The 21,134-nt window shown below is 45.0% G+C and overlaps 1 protein-coding gene across 1 annotated transcript in view; it reads right to left on the reverse strand.

Moving 5' to 3' along the window:
• Positions 1-1,092: 1,092 nt before the first annotated feature.
• FAM174B (family with sequence similarity 174 member B) overlaps positions 1,093-21,134 on the reverse strand; it is a 60,485-nt gene continuing 40,443 nt past the window's right edge. Inside the window, exons 2-3 of the mRNA XM_083184237.1 lie at positions 19,141-19,278; positions 1,093-1,489 (exon numbers count right to left, since the gene is read on the reverse strand). Coding sequence (XP_083040363.1) covers positions 1,486-1,489; positions 19,141-19,278 — 142 coding nt within the window. The 3' untranslated portion in view covers positions 1,093-1,485. The remainder of the gene's footprint in view (positions 1,490-19,140; positions 19,279-21,134) is intronic.

Raw genomic sequence — 21,134 nt, forward strand, 5'->3', positions numbered from 1 at the left:
TAAGTACGATATAGTTAACATAAATAGAAAATATTAAAATATATTAATAGTTTATTACTTAGTAGTACACAATACATTTTCTATAAGAGAACTATGGTGACCATCCTTAAAAGCTAGGAATCATATATTTCTACTGAGTCAAGCCCAGTTAAAGTCTGGAACCCCTGGTCTGAATGCTGTATATTTGTTCTGAACACAGAGACTGATTCAGCTTTGGTATAAATGCCAAAAAAATACATAACTGGCCGAAACTATGTTGTACTGCAGGTGGGGCTGATGTAATGCGCAGAGAGCTTTAGATTGGGTGGCTTGTATTTTTTCCGTGCAGGATAAACACGGACTACTATATTATTAAGCTGCAATTTAGATTTCAGTTTGAACATAATCCAGCCGCATCTCAATCTCTATGCACATGTTACATCTGCCCCACCTGCAGTGCAACATGGTTTTGCCCAGTTGTGTGTTTCTGTGGCTTTGTTTACAAAACTGAATCAGGCCCACAGAACAGTAACCTGAAAATGTAAATAAAACCTGGTACTGGCTAGCAACATCTTGTCACACCAAGATCCCTCACTCCCGGTTACCAAACACCAGAGAAGCTAAGAGACGGGGCACCGCAATGGAGCGGACATATTTGTATTCCAAATAGTTATTCTGTGGTAATTCCCATATATGGTTAATTTGTACACAGCATAGTTGTCTTACTGTGATACACTGGGGCTATCAGCAATATAAAGTATACTGATCAGTCTTGAACACATGAGAAATTATATATATAAAAAACAGGGTAACTGTGGCTACTGAAACGTGAGATGTGAGTAGCCAACAGGGACAAGATGAAGAATTCACTCTGGTGCAAGTTTGGAGGTTTCCTTTATCTGTGGAGATGTATATGGAGTGTATCAGAATGACAAAATGTCTCAGCTTATTTTCCAAGGAGTGCTCCAAGCACATACACATTTCGTGCCATCTGGATGTTATCTTCGCTTGCATGTATAGCAAATCACACAAGCCGGCTGCAGAACATGTGGCAGGAACCTAATTATTTTTACATGACAGTTCCCTGGGATAGCGAGGGAACAAAGAGGGGGGGGGGATGCTCATTGATTTAAGTATTACCTGAAGGTGTATTGATTACCAGTAAAAGGTTTCCTGTAATTAAGATTTTCAAACAGAAGACACAGGTTGTCTTTGGCGTGTATTAAAAATACATATATTAAGAGAAAAAAAAGTTTCCCCTCACAAAAATGATCCAGTTAGAAAGTAGTCCACACTTCTCTCCCCAGTTTGCCTGAAGTCTCCAGGTCTGTAAACATGGGTATTTAGTTCTAGTTGAAGTTAATTCATTCATGTCGTTTCTTGGCACACAAGGGTGCGTGAAGAAACAATTCGCATAGTCTCTTCAAGATAAATAATTCCAAACTCTGCTTCAGACTCGACTCCGTTGGAATTCTTTGTGGCCAGATGTTCGAAGATCAAATGTTCTTACCTGCCACAAAACAAAAAAAAAAACGGTTTACAGTACATCAAAGGGGAGAGGCAATTAAATAAATGATGTGAATAGAAAAAGCACGTTAATTATTTATTTTACATACTGTAAAACAAATGAGAACTGTCGTTTGCACTAGAAGTGAAAAGCAGCGGAGGTGTTTCTATATTTGTTGTGCAAATGTTTACCCTATTCTACATTGGCAGCAAAGGCCGCATTCAACAAGGGAACATAACCCCTTCCGTATTGGGCAGTACGGCTTATGTAGTAGTTAGCATCGGCATTAACTGGCAATGAGGTAGGGACATATGAGGGAGGGAAACGGTGTGCGTGTGTGTGTGTGGGGGGGGGGGGGACATGCTGCATTTGGCAGCATGTCCCCCCTTAAAATCCAGTTTAAAAAAAAAAACTGCGCTGCTCAGTCTATAACGGTACTTGTGTATTTTGGCGGCGCCCATCGCATCGCATACCATAACACATACGATGGTATGCGATGCGACGCGATATCGTACGATAGTGTACGATGGCATACAATTTTGAAATTGTATGCCATTGTACATGGCATACGATGCCATACGATGCGATGCGATGCGATTAAACATTGTATAAGCACCCTAATGGGTGCTTATACAATGTTAAGCACCCAAATGGGTGCTTACAATGTTAAATGCACCCCCACGCCACCCCCCACTATAAACGTGAACCCGAAGCGTGGCGAGCGCAGCGAGGCCGCGAGGGGCGGCGGTACGCGTCCTACGACCTTTTCATACCCCCACTATCCACGTCGGCGTGGAGTTGAGAATAGAATAGTGTGGCGAGCGCAGCGAGCCACCGAGCCCGAAGCGTGGCGAGCGCAGCGAGCCCCGCGAGGGGACGCGGATACCTTCACAGGTAAACGCGTCCCCTCGCGGGCTTCACAGACACCTGTGAAGCCCGCGAGGGGACGCGTATAACTGTGAAGGTATCCGCGTCCCCTCGCGGGGCTCGCTGCGCTCGCCACGCTTCGGGCTCGGTGGCTCGCTGCGCTCGCCACACTATTCTATTCTCAACTCCACGCCGACGTGGATAGTGGGGGTATGAAAAGGTCGTAGGACGCGTACCGCCGCCCCTCGCGGGCTCGCTGCGCTCGCCACGCTTCGGGTTCACGTTTATAGTGGGGGGTGGCGTGGGGGTGCATTTAACATTGTAAGCACCCATTTGGGTGCTCAAAAGCACCCTTTAGGGTGCTTATACGATTTTTGGTCGTATAGGGGGTCAAAATCGCGTCGCATCGCATCGCATGCCATCGGGTGATGCGATGCGATCTGTTCGTCGTACGACGGACATCGGGGGCGCCGCCAAAATACACAAGTACCTCTATTTCTACTTGCGATACCAATGCCGCGGGGATACGCATTGGTATCGCAAGCCACCGTACACAGTGCGATTTTGGCTAACTGACCTTACTATTTTGACTATATAGTAAAAATCGTAGGGGAAAAATAGCCAACATTACACCAAGTGTACACAGCATTACTGTATGGATTTTGCATATTCTCTATGTGCTTGCGTGGGTTTCCCCTAAATGCTCTGGGTTCCTCCCACAATCTAAAAATATACTGGGAGGTGAATAGTCTCCCAAGAAAAATAAACCCTAGTGTGTGTGTGTTTGTGCGCGCGCACGTGTGTGTGCGTGCACATGTACAGAATAGCTGTGCTCTTATCTGCTGTAAAATTCTATGGCCTCTTTTCAGTATTCAATAAAAAAGGTAAAGTATATTTACAACCTTTTGTCACTGTGGGGTAGATTGATTAAGCCTGGTTCAGTGAGTTGGCCGGTAATAACGCACCAGCCAATCAGCCCATGACTGCCATTTTCAAACCCATGCCTATAACATGACAGTTAGGGGTTTATCGGCTGGTTTGTTATCACCAGCCACTTTATCACCTCTCCAGGCTTAACATGCATTTAAATGGGCCTTTTTTTTTTTAAATCAGAAAAGGGACATAGGGACGATGTGGACATAGACAGAGAACATAATAGTGTGTTGAGCATAGCACCGTGCCCGAAGCATGGCGAACGAAGTGAGCTTTACTGTTTGAGGGGACGCGATGCACCTATAGGGTGTCCATGTCGACAGACAAAAAAAAAAAAAAAAAAACTTAAAAACTCATGTCGACCTATTGCTTGTGTCAAACTTTTGTTCCCATCGACCTAAGCCATGTCAACCTGTTTATGGTGTCAGCCTATGGCCTGTCGACCAATAGGTGTCGACACTCTGACCCATACTCGCCCCAACCAAGCAAAACTATTTAAATCACCATCTAAGCTTCATTCATACATTATTGTACAAATTGCAGATGTAAAACACGGCACAAAAGTTGCCAGTCACTGTAAAAGTGACACACGAGCAGAAACTTCACACGGCATCGACGGAACTACCCAATTTCCAAGGAAAACAGTCAGAAAAAAAAATCCGAATTATGGTCCAGGATCTAACAAGCTTCACTAAATGTTTTATTTTACAGATGGCTCAGCACAATGACAATCAGGCACATTACCAGCACAAGGGCTTCCTTTCTGCCGGGTGAGATGCGTACAATGGAGCAATAAATAACCCTAAACGCTAATCAAATTCTGAGGATTCAAAAACACAATGGAGGAGGATCTAAACAGGAAAGAGGCCATAAAGGGATACAGATTCTGTTCTTACACAATATACTTCTAATATTACACAGCCTGACTTCATTAGGAGTCTGGTGCGTGGCCCTTTTTACACACAAAAAACACACACACACACACACACACATATCTCGGAAAATTGCCAGTAGACAAAGTTTTTTTTAATTTGTTTATTTAAAGGGGACAAATTGCTTTCAGCAAGGAGGAGAAGTGCCAGGAGAAATGGGAATAATACTTGGACTTTGTTCCCATTACTCAAATAAAAACAAAAACAACAGTTTTTGTGTAGTTTTCACAAATTCACTATCATTCTCACTCTATATCATGATTGGGGGGAGATTAATGGGGCTTACAGACGTAACAATTAGGGAAAATGTTCCTACATTGCTCCCTGTGCTGGGGCAATAGCAATGCACGGCCCCTCGCGTCGCTATCGCCCAGCGATTAATATCCAGCATGCTGGATAAATCTAGCCAATCGCCATGGCTAGTGTTGTTAGCGGAGAACACTGGCCCCGACAGATGGCTCAGCACACAGCGCTGACACATCGCTGTGTGCTGAGCGTTCTGATGGATCTAGCATGGCTCAGAATGACACTCAGCATCTACCAGTGTGTAGGCCCCTTCAGGCCTACAGGTTGAGGGATTCCTTTTACAACACAGGTCTAATATATGGAACAATGGGGCAGATGTATTATGCCTAGTGAGGTGATAAAGTGGTGATAATGGTCAAGATACAGGCTGGGTTTGAAAAATCATTATCCTTGCATGGCCAGACTAACAGACATTTGGCCAACCACAAAGTGGAATATTCTTCAGGCAGGATCACAGTGTCAATTTGTCTGCATCCAATCTATTTCCCTCATATGTCAGACCTCAAATATCATTGGCTGTCACGGTCGCTTAATGTACCGGGTTGTGACTGGATATACAGGGCATTGGTTGGCCAATCTGCCCCAAATATCTTAATATGCTTTTATCAGGCCTGCATGTGTGTGACCAACTTATTACACAAATGTGGATATGAGCCAAACTGTTCAGACACAGCCAAATAATCAAGAAGCAGTAAAACCACATTCTCTAACAGATTAGATCGCCCCTTTCCTCAAAGAAAAACACTGGATTTTCTTCTCTGTAGCAAACACACAGCGGATTCCAGCTCTGAAACGTATTCAAATACTACAGTGTACAATATTACACAACACATCAAACTCCCCCTTCACCCATACACAGTTGTTTCCATTTGGCAATTCTCACAAAATCTCAATCACCAGTTGAGGACATCTTGAAGCAATAATTGAAACATTAGGATGATTACTGATGCTTACAAAAACAAGTAATTTCTTGCTCATCCTGAAAGCCTAAAAATCATAAGTGTTGTTCGGGAAAACTAACTAAAACAATGCAGCTATCTGCTAAAGGAGAAGCTTATTACTTGCATAGGAACTGCTAGGCAGGCGTTGCCAGCAAATCCTCTGCGAGCTATTAGATAACCAGATAGTGTTTTAAGTGTGACGCTATAATTTCCATGAAAGGACATAAGCATGCCATGGGGCAGCACGGATGGTATAATGGTTAGCATTACTGCCTCACAGCGCTGAGGTCATGGGTTCGATCCCCACCATGGCTCTAGGGGGTTGATTTATGAAGTAGTGATAAGGGAGAAGTGATAGAGTGCCTGGTAATTTATCACCAGCCAATCAGCTCCTATTTAAACCCAGCCTGTAACTTAACAGTCAGAAGCTGATTGGCCAGTGATAAAGTACCATGCTTACGTCAAACCTATCCAAATATGTGGACGAACTACTCCAACCCACTGCCATCAAACAGAAAAGTTACATCAAAAGACACCACCCACATTCTGAGGATACTAGAAGGCATAACATGGGAACAAGACTTCATACTGGTAACCTGTGACATCAAGTCACTATACACATGCATCAATCACAACCAGGGATGCAGCAACTTTAAAAAAAGATTAGAAGAAGATTCAAACCTAGACGAGAAACTGATAGCTTTCATTATAGAAGCGATGATGTTTATCTTGACCCACAACTACTTCTGGTTCATGAACAACTATCTCCAACGTCGTGGGACAGCTATGGGGACAAATTTCGCCCCTTCATATGCAAACTTATTCCTTTCACAATGGGAGCAAGAGTACATCTGGACCAGCATAGAGTTCTCAGACAAACTGGCACTGTGGGCACGCTACATTGATGATGTGATCATAGTGTGGAAAGGCACACAAGAGGATCTCCACAAGTTCATTGAACACATCAATAAGAACAACCTCAACTTGGAATGCACAAGCGATATCAGTAAAGAGAGCATCAACTTCCTAGATCTGAATATCTTCACGGAAGGACAAGGGATTGAAACCAAAACATTCACGAAACCCACAGACTGCAACAGCTATCTTGACTCCAAAAGCAACCACCATAGAACCTGGGTTAAGAATATACCGGGGGGGGCAATTCAGGAGGATTCGGCGTAACTGCTCCAAAACATCCGAATACAAAACCCAATCCACAGAAATGATGAAGAACTTCGCAGAAAAAAAATACAACCAATCTACGTTAGAAGAAAGGAACAAAATAGGGGAAATAGACCGCCAAACTATACTGCAACAACGAGACAAAAAAGATGACAAAACAAAAGACAAGGTCCTATTCCTGACAGACTTTTCCACCCAGAGTCTCCAAATAGAAAAAAGTCTACGAAGACATTGGCATGTACTACAGTCAGACAATGACCTTAGAAACATCATACCAACCAAACCACGAATCGTTTATAGAAGAGCAGCAACATTGAAATCGGCACTCATTAAAAGTCACCTCAAAACCAAAGGAATAACCACGAACCAAGGGAAAGGCTTCTCAAGGTGCGGCATGTGCACCGCGTGCAGAAAAACTCAATACACCAACACTGGGTTAACAAAGACCATCACTTCATCAGCGAACAAATCTACACATGAGATCAAAGACAGAATCAGTTGCAACTCAAGCGGGGTTATATACCTACTACAATGTCCATGTGGACTCCAATACATCGGGAAGATGAAAAGGAAACTCCACATTAGAGTCCAAGAACATTTGTGCAACATCAAGAATAAAAAAGAGAACCACAGCATCCCGACACACTTTAATGAGAAACACAACAGCAACCCCAGAGATCTGACCTTCGTAGGTTTGAAAAAAGTACAGATACCATGGAGAGGAGGAGATTTTGATATGACTTTGTCCAAGGAAGAAACAAAAATGATTTATAAAATGGGCACCCTTGCCCCGAATGGTCTGAACATTGATTTTGAGATTACTCCTTTTTTGAAAGAATAAAGAACAAACCTACCTGCAACCTATGGACCCCACACCCCCACCCCTCCAAAACCCTCATACAGGAGTTATATATTATTATACCTCTCATTCTAAACACCGGCACCTCCAAAGCCCTTTTCCCTACAACATTACTCCATATGCGCTCTGACATTTGCTAAATGTATAGATAATGTCTCTCATATGCCCAGCTTACATTATCTGTTCATATTTAAAATACTGTTTATCTGTCCCCTTTGTACCCAATGATGTATATAAATAACCAGTCTTCACATCACGATACCCCTGCACAGGTGCATACATTCATTAATAAACATGTGTATATCCACCATACATTATGTACTCATAGTTTATTCACCAGCCTCCACACCATGATACTCTTATACATGTGCTCTTTTACCATCCATCCATTACTACACATGTGTACATCCATTATATATGGAGTATTATGTACTCATAATCCATGAACTACCATCTAGTAAGTTTTTCCTTGCATTACCACTTAAGACCTATAGATGGTGCCCACCACATTTATCCCATACAAACCTATATAATCACCAATAGATTATTCCCATCTCCATTATTTATTTTATTCTTTTTTATTCATTTAGGTTACCCCCGTAGCCACTTGTGTATATGTTACTAGTTTTTTGTCATAGTCTGTATGTTAACCAGCACCCAACAATACTCCCATATGCGCTCTGTAATATACGCAAATCAGAGGGCGGAAGCCACCGCTAAAACTACAGTAATGAAAGGGCAGAAATACATCACATGAAGGGCGGAAACCGCCACTGAAGAGTCAGTAGACTGTAGCCAAGTCCGGGCGGAAGTGACGCAAATGGAAGTTGCGTACTGCGACCAGAGCATAAAAGAAGAAACGGAGAGAGGTGTCAGTCACTCTGTTTTTTCCTGACGAAGCCCACAAGCCGGGTGAAACACGTCGACCATACAGAGACCTTCCCTACACGCTACCTCAATTGAACATAGCAAGAGGGAAGAGGACGAGTCTGCCGGCAGACACACCCCCATCTCCGTAAAGCAACACGCACGGTAATTCCTACCTTGCTCTGCAAGCACCTTACCACGGACCTGATTGTGGCATGCACAGCATCCTTACCTGCTAATAACAGCACTGGAGTTCTACATGGAGTAGATTGAACCACAATCACTCTTACTATTAAGGGCACCTTATATGTTTTATGTTGTACCTGTCATTGTAAGTATTAGTATACCGGTATTAGGAAGCACCCCCACTGCCCATTTTTTAATGTATACATAGTCTTTAACCCTATACGTACTGCTACCTATACTCCCTTTGAGCCTTCTTAAATAACCCCTGTTTTATATATTTATACCCACATGGATGAAGTGACCATTTAATACTATTTTTATTGCATAGACTTTTTTTTATGTACATGAATTGTTAAACCTGTTATTTTATTTTTATTTATATTTTTCCTCCTTTGCATACCTAGAAAGTCTAGTGTATTATATTGTTGTACGGTAGAGGTGTGCGCAGGAGTGTGTCCCCCCCCCCCCCTTTCTCCATTGTGTATCCTTTGGGTAATTTGTAGCCTTACCCCAGATACCCAGCGGCAACCTTAAGCATCAAACCGTCACTCAAAGCGCAGTCAGTCAACCTGTTCCCACTTTATCACTTCTCCCTAATCACTACTTCATAAATCTACCCCAAACTGTGCGGAGTTTGTATATTCTCCCCGTGCTTGCGTGGGTTTCCTCCGGGTACTCCGGTTTCCTCCCACAATCCAAAAATATACTGGTAGGTTAATTGGCTTCCAACAAAAATTAACCCTAGAATGTCTGTGTGTGCATGTACATGTGGCAGGGAATATAGATTGTAAGCTCCTCTGGGGCAGGGACTGATGTGAATGTTAAAATATTCTCTGTAAAGCGCTACGGAATATGTATGCGCTATATAAGAAACTGTTAATAAATAAATGCCATTGCCCTATTCTCCCCGTGCTTGCGTGGGTTTCCTCCGGGTACTCCGGTTTCCTCCCACAATCCAAAAATATACTGGTAGGTTAATTGGCTTCCAACAAAAATTAACCCTAGAATGTCTGTGTGTGCATGTACATGTGGCAGGGAATATAGATTGTAAGCTCCTCTGGGGCAGGGACTGATGTGAATGTTAAAATATTCTCTGTAAAGCGCTACGGAATATGTATGCGCTATATAAGAAACTGTTAATAAATAAATGCCATTGCCCTACTGGGCAGTACAGTTGTGATCCATGCTGAATTTACTGTATTAGCATTCGGAACCTTGATTATAGGTATCCATAGTCAGTTCTGCACAGTCATGAAACCCACCAGCTGAACGGGACCTCTGTGCCTACACTGTTCTGTTTAGTGGATGGTCTACACCCAATGGCACTTCCATAAATATACAGATGTCATAACTAAAGTAATTGCATGTCCCCAAATTTCATATAACATTACAATCTATCATCTGACGTCAATAAAATGATAACAGAACGCACTACTAAATTACACAAAATATATGTTTCCACGTGGTGTCCCTCCATATCAAAGACACTCCTTTGCAGAACCCAATTTTACGGTGGAACAGAAAAATGAAGCCCCAATCCAGATAAGCCCACTACAAGGATATAGGGCAGGGGTTCCCAAACTTTTTTGAATCATGGCACCCTAGCGTATCAGAATTTTTTCGCGGCACCCCTAGGCCCAAAAAATAGGATTTTGGGTACCTACCGGTAAATCCTTTTCTCGTAGTCCATATGGGATACTGGGCTTCACTACTATGGGGATTGAGACCTCCGCAGGAGAGACAGGCACATAAAAGAACTTTCAGTGTGGGTGCACTGGCTCCTCCCCTCAATCTCCCTCCACTAGTCAGTTAATGCAAAAACTGTGCCGAAGGAGAGCATGTGAGGAGTATGTGATAATGTATTGTGGTGAGATTCATCCAGCACACCCAAACGAACAAGAAACATATAAAAAAGAGGTGAATCCTAACAACTTTTGAGGACACCTGTAACTGTAAACAAGGCTATAGACATGTCTATGCTATAGAAAACAAGGCAATAAGCCTAACATGAAGTAGAATCTGACAGCAGAAAAGCCGCACCGAGGCGGGCTCCCAGTATCCCATATGGACTACGAGAAAAGGATTTACCGGTAGGTACCCAAAATCCTATTTTCTCTACCGTCCAATGGGATACTGGGCTTCACTACTATGGGGAGGTCCCAAAGCTACCAGAACGGGTGGGAACGTGCGGAGTCTGCTGTAAAACCGCATTCCCGAACTGGGAATCCTCCCTGGCCAGGGTGTCAAACTTGTAGAACTTCACAAATGTGTGTTGCCCTGACCAAGTTGCGGCCCTGCAAAGCTGCATAGCCGACACCCCTCGAGCAGCAGCCCAAGAGGTACCTACAGACCTGGTTGAATGAGCCTTTACTGAAAAAGGAAGCGATAGACCAGCTGATGCATAAGCCTGTTGGATAATACATCTTATCCACCTGGCAATGGTACGCGTTGAAGCAGGTAAACCCTTCTTCTGCGCATCATAAAGCACAAACAAGCTGTCCGTCTTACGGATCCTAGCTGTGCGCTTGACATACCCCTTAAGGGTGAGGACCACATCCAAGGAATCTGGTATATCCGGGTGTGTTGCACTAGAAGGAACCACAATAGGTTGGTTTAGGTGGAACCCTGACACCACCTTTGGAAGGAATTGTGGTCTAGTCCTGAGTTCCGCCCTATCGTTGTGGAACACAAGGTAAGGGCTCCGACAGGATAAGGCTCCAAGCTCGGACACCCTCCTGGCCGAAGCTAGGGCCAGCAGAACAACAGTCTTCCAAGTGAGGTGTCGGAGCTCAGACTCCTCCAGTGGAACAAACCGGGCTGATTTTAAGAAAGTAAGAACCACTTCCAAATCCCATGGTGCAGTGGGAGGCACAAAGGGGGGCTGAATCCTCAGAACCCCCTGTAAGAAGGTTTGCACTTCCGGCAAGGCCGCAATCTTTTTCTGGAAAAACACAGACAGCGCGGAGATTTGGACTTTTAAGGAACCCAATCTGAGACCCTTATCCAAACCAGCCTGAAGGAAACATAGCAGGTTGTTTAATCGAAAACTGGCCGAAGGCAAGTCATTCTTCTCACACCAAGCAATATACCTGCGCCATATTACATGATAATGAGCAGCCGTCACCGGCTTCCTGGCTTTTATCATTGTAGTGACGACAGAGGGATGGAGACCCTTGTGGACTAAGATCTGCCGCTCAACCTCCAGGCCGTTAAACGTAGCCGCTGTAAGTCCTGGAAGACGAACGGGCCCTGGAGGAGCAGGTCTTTTCTTAGGGGCAGACGCCACGGGTCTTCCACTAGCATGGCCTGAATGTCCCCGTACCAGGCCCTTCTTGGCCAATCTGGCGCCACCAGTATGGCCTCCGTCCCCTGATGCCGGAGCCGCTTTAGCACCCGAGCCAACAATGGGAGAGGTGGGAACAGGTACACCAATTGGAATTCCCAGGTCCAGGTGAGAGCGTCCACCGCTATGGCCCCTGGGTCTCTGGTCCGTGCACAGTACCTTGCTACTTTGTGGTTCAAACGTGAAGCCATCAGGTCGATCTGAGGGAGCCCCCACAGATCCACTATGGCATTGAACACTTGTGTGTGAAGGCCCCACTCCCCCGGGTGAAGATCGTGGCGACTCAGGAAGTCCGCCTCCCAATTGTCGACCCCCGGGATAAAAATGGCAGACAGGGCCAGGACATTCTGTTCCGCCCAAGACAGAATCTTTGACGCTTCTCTCATGCAAGGCATGCTCTTGGTACCACCCTGCCGATTTATGTAGGCCACAGTGGTGGCATTGTCCGACTGGACCTGGATCGCCTTGCCCTGTAACAATGGAGCTGCCTGTAACAGGGCATAGTAAACCGCCCTCAACTCCAGCTTGTTGATATGAAGGCCCGACTCCAGTGGGGACCATCGACCCTGTAGGCGGACTCCCTGTGTCACAGTTCCCCAGCCCCTCAGGCTGGCGTCCGTGGTTACCAGAATCCAGTCCTGGATCTGGAACCGTCTGCCTGCCAACAGATTGGATGAATCTAGCCACCACTGTAGCGAGATCCTGGTTCTTGTTGCAAGGCCAATCCTTCTGCGCATCTGCAGGGGGGAGCCGGACCATTTTGTCAGAATGTCCAATTGAAAAGTCCTGGAATGGAAGCGGCCAAATTGTATTGCTTCGAATGAAGCCACCATCTTGCCTAGAAGCCGGAGGCAAAGATGGATCTGTACCAGAGGTGACTGTAGGACCTCCCTGACCAGCTGTTGTATTGCAGTGACCTTTTCCATCGGCAGAAAGACTTTTTGTTCCGATGTATCCAGGATCATGCCCAAGAAAACCATCCTCTGGGTTGGAACCAGCGATGATTTGGGCATGTTCAGGATCCACCCGTGGTCTCTTAGAACCTGTATGGACAGTTTGAGAGCACTGCTTAAAGCCTCCGCCGACCCTGCCTTTATTAGCAGGTCGTCCAGGTATGGCACTACATTGACCCTTCGGAGCCTGAGTAGTGACATCATTTCCGCCATTACCTTTGTGAAAACCCGCGGGGCTGTCGACAGGCCGAAGGGTAACGCCCGGAATTGGTAATGGTCGTTCCCCAAGGCAAACCTGAGATAGATTTGATGTGGGGGCCAAATAGGAATGTGTAGATAGGCGTCTTTGACGTCTATAGAGGCCAAGAACTCCCCTTTCTCCAGACTGGCGATCACAGAGCGCAAGGACTCCATCCTGAACTTGAACACACGCAGGAAGGGGTTCAGTGACTTTAGATTCAGGATGGGCCTTACTGAGCCGTCTGGCTTCGGGACCAGGAATAAGTTGGAATAATATCCCTGGCCCTGCTCCGTGTCTGGCACCGGTACAATTACCTGAGACTGAAGCAGCCTGGTAATGGCCCCCTGAAGGAGCACCTGATCTTCCTGGGATGCTGGGAGTGCCGACCTGAAGTATCGTCTGGGAGGAGGTTTGTCGAATTCCAGCCTGTAACCTAGAGAAATGAGACCCCTGGCCCAGGAATCCAGACCCGATGCGTCCCACACATGGCTGAAATGCAACAATCGCGCTCCCACCGCGAGAGAGTCTCGTGGCGGGAAAACCCCGTCATGCTGCAGGCTTAGAGGAAACCGCGGCATTTGGACGGTCCTGGGTGTTGGAGGAGCTAGGCTTCCTAAACTTGCCTCTCGTGCCCCTGCTGGCATTGGAGGCGCCCCTGGCCTTGGGGCGAAACCTGTTCCCACGAAAGGACTGCTGGGAAGCACCTGTGAAGGTACGCTTTGCAGCCGTGGGAGCTGATGGAAGGAAGGTAGATTTTCCTGCCGTGGCTTTGGAAATCCAACCGTCTAATTCACTCCCAAACAGCCATTCTCCTGTAAAGGGAATACCCTCCACACTTTTCTTTGAGTCTACGTCTGCAGACCACTGACGTAGCCACAAGGCCCGTCTGGCTGAAACTGCCATGGCTGAATTGCGCGCGTTTATAGCGCCCAATTCCTTTTGCGCCTCGCACAGGATCTTAGCGGTATCCTGAATGTGACGCAGACTGTCACCTATCTGGGCCACAGTCATGTCACCCAACAAACCCTCCTGAATCTGGGTTGACCATGTATGAATTGCCTTAGCCATCCAGCAGCTGGCTAAAACTGGGCGCTGAGATGCCCCACTAGCCGTATATATGGACTTGAGGGTAGCTTCCAGCCTCCTATCCGCCCCATCCTTAAGGGTGGATACCCCTGGGACTGGTAGCAACACCTTTTTAGAAAGGCGGGAAACAGAGGAGTCCACTACCGGTGGCTCCTCCCATTTCTTTCTGCCCAAAGGTTCAAAAGGATATGCATTTGTGAACCGTTTTGAAAGAGTAAACCTCTTATCAGGGTTTTGCCATGCAGCCCTGAAAACAGTTTCTAACTCTGCCTGCTCAGGGAAGTACACTGGCTGTTTCCTCTGAGTCATGAAGAAAGGATCTCCTTCTGTGGATGCCTCTACTGGGAGATCTAAAACATCCCTAATGGCCCTGATAAGGGGCTCGGGACCATGCACTGCCGCCTCAGGAGCTGGTTCCTGCAGACCCTGCTCCTCACCCTCCTCCAATATGTCCTCATCATCCTCATCTGTGTCAGGATCCATTGCAGTAGCCTGCCTCTTTTGAGGCTGTGCGGGAGGAGGAGGTACATTAAGGGTATGAAGAATATCCACCCTGGCAGCTAACATGGACAATTCCCTCTGAACCCTCTGCGTTTGCTGAGTGTTAGTGGAAAGCTGTGAAGCCACAGAATCCAACAAGGTCTTTATGTTGGAGGCCCACGCAGGCTCCTGCTCGTCTGCCTGCGACGGCCCCACCAACTGTGGGGGTACCCCACTGATCTGGGTGTCAGCACTACTGGGCTGTGGTGACATACAAGCCTCACAAGTAACCTGGGACTGTGACTTTGGCACAAACTTGGTGCTACACACCAAACAAGTGAACTTTTTCACCATGATGAGATATTACTACAATGTCTGCAGTACAACACAACCCCCACGCAGTCACCCACGTGCACACACCACACTGCTGGATGTGAAAAACAGACTATGTGTGTGTTTTATGCTGTGCTGTAACTAATCAGTGGGGAATAAACAGAGCAATTGGGGAGCCAAGTGCACCCTTAACCTGAACTCACAGATCTGGGTGAGCTGGTAACGCTAAACACAGTGATATGAACAACACAGTGTCTGAATCAGCCAGATAGCGCAGCAGCGCTAAGAAGCTATAAAAAACCTGCTGTCTCTGCCGTGCTGCAAGTACCCGGATCCACCACGCCAGTGAGGAGCCCTCTGTAATGGAGTCTGGCAGCGTGTGAAGAAGCAGGAAGTGACAGCGCGCGCCCAGCAGAGCTTGGTCCCGCTCTGAGTGAAGCCCCGCCCCCTGCACACGGAGCTGGCGCTTCTATATATTTATACTGACATAAGGTGTAAATATATATAATATATATATGTATCATACATTTTAACCTGAGAGGTGTCCCTGGTGGTCAAGCGGCAGCACCCCTATGCCAGTTACCAGACGCGGTGTTCACGCAGTCCCTGCTGGAGGGCCGCCATTACTAGCCGTCGTCTTGCCGCACCAGAAATGGCTGCGGGGACCCCTTGTGGGACCCCCAGCCTGTACTCACCACTGAAGTCTTCAGACCTGTCAGGGGTGTGCGGCGGCTAGGGGACTTGCTCGCTACAGCGCAATGCTGTGCGGTGACAAGCCCCACGCAGGACCGAAATGTCCTGTAGCAGGGTCAGCTCTGCACCTGAAGAGGTCGGGGACTGACCCTTCCCCTGACACCCACGAAGCAGGACAGCTGTGTGGTCACCACAGCGCCCCAAAATAACAAACTTTGAAAATAAATGTAGAAAAACTCTGGAGCATCCAGAAGCACTGCCTCTCCTGAGGCACATTTTTCAAAACTGACTAGTGGAGGGAGATTGAGGGGAGGAGCCAGTGCACCCACACTGAAAGTTCTTTTATGTGCCTGTCTCTCCTGCGGAGGTCTCAATCCCCATAGTAGTGAAGCCCAGTATCCCATTGGACGGTAGAGAAACAATGAATTAGATTGGGTTTATATGCGATTCTTATGGTTAGTTATGTGCTAATGGGCAGGATTTGCTTCTGTTTGTACACATTTTATGATGGGCAGCCTCCAGCACTGGTTTTGCCCATAAATAATTAACCATAAATAAATTGAATTGGTCCTGGACCACCAACCTGGGGCACCCCTGCAAGTGTCCCAAGGCACCCCAGGGAGCCACGGCACACAGTTTGGGAACCACTGATATAGGGGATTCTAATTGGCTTATTCCTTATTGGCTAAATTAACAATGTTTTCTGTATTGTGTTGAGCGTATGCATACTGTGGGAGGTTTATACATACTGGGTTAATGAGCCCAGGCATAGCCGAGCAGTATTTTGCAACACAAACATCATCCCAGAAGAATATTCTGGCACATTTTAAGCTTCATTGTCTAACTGCTCAGTGTGTCTTAAGTAACGCATACAAATTCTGACTTCAAACTGCCTGCCAGAAGCACCAGGGGATACTCACTCACACGGCACAGTCCGCTCTGCAAGGAGATCAATAGAATGTTCTCCCTCTCTTCCACATTAATCACTTTCTAGCTCAACAAGTTCTCTCTATGGCCCAACAAAAGCCTTGTCATATCTGAAGGACAGGTCATTCTCTAGCACAGCATTATTCGGAGCGGTTTACACCCTGCATCAGAGTGACTGCAGTGAAAGGGTACTTTACATGAATCCCTCAAGGTTTCTGGGGATAGATGTAAATAAGTGCTTTGTTTCTGCAAAGATAGGGAGGAACAGGTGGATGCTAATGCTGAATAAAATAAGAGCATATAACGTGCAGTGTGAACTGCTCAAATTAACAAATGGCACCCAGGTAACAACCTTAAATGTAATATGTTGTAACACTGGATAAGAGGGCAAGCTGTAATGTCTTTATCTATGCGTCTCCAAGCAACAAGATCTGGATCAGACAGCAGAAATGTGACTGCAGATAGAACAAGGCAGTAATGCCAGTGCATGGCTTTTAAAAGAGGTTGTCTATTTTGTAACAAACCTCTCTCTCTCTTGCGCTTTCTACCTAGTAAAGCAAGAAAATGGTGGTCCTTTTACCTGGCGGAGAAAGCAGCATATGGGATACAGTCAATTTACTACAGTCAAAATCCCGAAGGTCAAAATAATGACACGTTCAAAATACAGACATTTAAATTGTTGAAAGGTGAAAAAGTCTACATGAGATTTTTGGATGATTTTTTTCTTTTAAACTGACTTGATCAAGTAGAAACATCCCAGTAGACATGGAGGGGGTATACAATAATATGTCAAGCGCAGAGATGCACCGTGCTTGAAGCATGGGATGCGTTAAACATATATATGTTGTCGATGTCGACCTATGTCAACATAGACGCCCAAAAAAGTAAATAAAACAAAATGTACTTCTTGACCTTTTGACATTTTAAATGTCGGCATTTTGAGCATCGGTCAATGGTGGTTGGTATTAAGACTGTCGGAATATTCACTGTAGAAAAGTCATGCTGAACCACACTCAAATACTTTTTTAACTCTATTGCTTTAATGTGGCATCTACTAAACAATCAAGCATCTACTTATTATAAGTTGATAAGGCAGATTTTCTATTGTAGTATCACTATATAGTGGCCTGGAGCCATGAGTGTTCACTAACTGCTGTACAGGTGCAGTTGCAGTGGAAAAAAAAAAAAAAAGACTATTTTTGTAAAAGAAGCAGATAAAAAGTAGTTTTTTTGTTGGCTAGTGTTATTAACATTACAGTACAGCTGTTCTATACCCAGAATCTTTAAGGGGCAGTATTTATTTGGAAAGGCACCTAAATAGATTTGCTTTAATGAATTGCCCCCTTAACTACAGTATTCCTCAACTCTGTGTAGCAAAAATTGTCCTCTATGTAGCTACCTTCAACTATAGCTAGGATATCCTACACAATGCTGGAAAATGCAGTTTGCCCAGAACTTTTCAACAGTAAAGATGCCGATACACTTGTCCGATTTGGGCCCAATTTCACCGGATACCGACAGATTGGGCCCAAATCGGATGCATCTGACATCCTATCCGATGCACTGTCCCGCGCACATCAGATTGGAGGTTGGACGGGCGGCACATAAGATACATCATATGTACAGCCGTCAGCAGCACATCGCGGGTGCTTTTTAGCACCCGTGATGTATCGCATCCAATCCCCGAGCGGGAAAGCGGAGGAGGCGCTCTCATCGTTCTGCAGACAGCAGTAGAATTAAAAAGAAACCCATTCAAAAGAATGCGTGGCTGCTGATTGGACCAAAGGTCACTAGAAACACATGGGAGGGAATATTTAATAACTGCCAATTCTCTTAGTACAGGATGCTTTTCTGTGACTGGGAGCATTTGCCATTCTAGTGGTCTAAACAATTCTTAGTCACAGAAGGAAAGGGCACAAAGCCTGGACTTGAAAAGGCGAATTCTGAATAAACAAGTTCTGAGTTACTAGATTCTTTTGATATACCACAGCAGTGATGCAAAAGTAAATGATTGGAGTGCCAGAAGCAGAGACATTGTGTTTTAGCAGACTGCAGTAGAACAGGATCTGTTGTGTCCAGTCAGTGCCACAGTGATTATGTAGCAGGGTTTGTGGCACAGCCACACTTTGTGAACACATACATTCAAATGTATGTGTTCTAGTTGCAATGCGGTTGTCTGGTCATCCACATGCTGAGGTTGAATCCGGTAGGTACGGCACCGCTGCATTTGTGTAGGCAGTCACATACAACTATATTTGCAAACTCCTTCCTGCCAGAAACACAATGTGTGACCTAAGCCTAAAGAAGCGGGCCTATTTATTTTTCGCAGGAAAAAAAAAGCTTAGTGATCAGGGATTTGGTTTTGTCTGCCTGAGGCTGAAAAAAAGCAAAATCCCTGATAAGCACAGGTATCCTGGCTAAAATTATAGCCCCCCTAAGTGTTGTGTGGATGAAGATATGAAAAACCACTTCAAAACACCAATATAAGTAATAGTAATGAATAAGAATGTAATTATGTGGGGTACCTATATCGGTACTTCACGTCAAACACTGTTGAATCTTCATCTTCAAAATTGTCCTCGTTAAGAGGGGCCATTTCTACTCGTTCAGCTGGAGTCGTTATGATGTCATATTTACGTGTTTTCCGTATCCTCTTTCCAGATCTAGGGACAAAAACAAAGAAGCTTAGACAAAAAGTGAAACCACAAACTTGATTGGCAGCTACTATGAAGATTTTGAGCCAAATAGGAACAATTTACAGAAACAGTGGTCCATCATACGTACAGTATCTCCCTACAGGGATTAAGGGGGATATGCAATCTGCCGCTATCTATTTCCGATGTGGGAAATAGCAGCGGCTCCCTATTCAATGCTGTCATTAATGACAGTATTGATGCGTGATGACGGCAGAACAGGCCCGACTTCAGAAGCTATCAGGCCTGTTCTGCCGATAACGGCCATGGATTGTCGTTATCTGGGCCGCAAATCGACAATTCACTGCTGTTTTCGCTGCCACGCCCCCTTTGCGCCCATCGGCAGGTGGGACATGAAATCCCGTCTCTCGTTATGCAGTGGATCTGACCGCAAACGGGCCCGGATCACGGCTGTCGGCGGGTATCAACAGCCGTGATCCCACATTGCATACCCCCCTAAAACAAAACATTTCAGAGTTTAGAGTTGCTCTCAGAAAAACAAGCTTTCCAATCAGAATTTCTATTAAGGATGTTTGGAAATAGACATTCTCATTTGCAGTAGTGATAAAGAAACACACAGGAAGACATTCACTGCTAAGACACTCTGTTAACAATCAACCCAGAGTACTACGGTATATAGAGGACTGTGTTATTCAGAGGGATTGTAATGGCCTTAAAATGTTTTGTGTCGTTAAATCTTGCAGTTAAAATCAACTAAACATTGGCTCTCTATACAACCTGCAGGTTATTACATTTGGCCCTAGGACTCTTCATACTCCACATGTCTTGTAATTGCCTGCCATTACCCACCATTCCATACTTACATGGCAGGAATTCAAGGTTACATGAAGTAATTAAACCCCCCAGTGTGTTCACGGAACTTCTTGCATTAACAGTTATAGACCTATCATAAGTAACTTTGCACTGGCGAGGAATTTCAGGATGTGAACCACTCTAATCTTTTATACTTTGATTTAAAAAAAAAAAAGACCATTAAAGTGGTCTTATGTAATAAATATTAAATAGCCTGGTCACATTATGGCATTCCTGCGACGTTCTGGGCAGGTAAAAAAACTTTATTTGCCCATCTGCAGGTAGCACATGCAAAAACAAATAAAATTATTTGCTTTTAGTGACATAAGGTATAAGCAAATCCAATGTTAATTTCTGGAAATTAAAAAAAAAAAAAAAAGCCTTATTTTGTATGTGTTCTGTATGACAATTATTATTATTATTATTATTATTATTAATGATGGAATGCACCCAGCTCAAAAGTGTCAAAATAGCATTAGAAAAGCCTCAGATACAAAGGAGTTAAACAGTCTATTGTTAACTCCCAACCTGGAATTCTACAATTATGAATTATGATAATCATCTTGGTTATAAAACTAATGCAATAAACATGATTTTATGCACATGAGCATATGAAACATGAAAAGACTAGATTAAGTATTTGTAGCGTATTCCTAGCAACTGGGTTGTGCTACAAAACATTAGTTATATAGGCTGATCTAATCTAGGGAATGGGAAACATAAGAAAAACAAAAAACACAACTATGGGAAACAGGGCCCAATTCAGAGATGCACGCTTTTTGAACAACATTTGCGTCTTTAGATGCAGCTGCTTTGGGAACATATTATGTAAATGGCGCAGGAAGCATTTGAAGGGGGGGGAATACACCTTCTGTCGGCACCTCAGATCGGAGTGCTGCATCCGGAGACTCCATAGCTTTTAATGGCAACAGCATCAGCCATCTGACGAAGCCTAAGCTTACTCAGAATGGCCAACTCCTGCCCACTAGCGAGACCAATAAATTTGCTTTGAA

Source organism: Crinia signifera, chromosome 4 (genome assembly GCF_055691185.1).
Source record: "Crinia signifera chromosome 4, ASM5569118v1, whole genome shotgun sequence".
Lineage (NCBI taxonomy): Eukaryota > Metazoa > Chordata > Amphibia > Anura > Myobatrachidae > Crinia > Crinia signifera.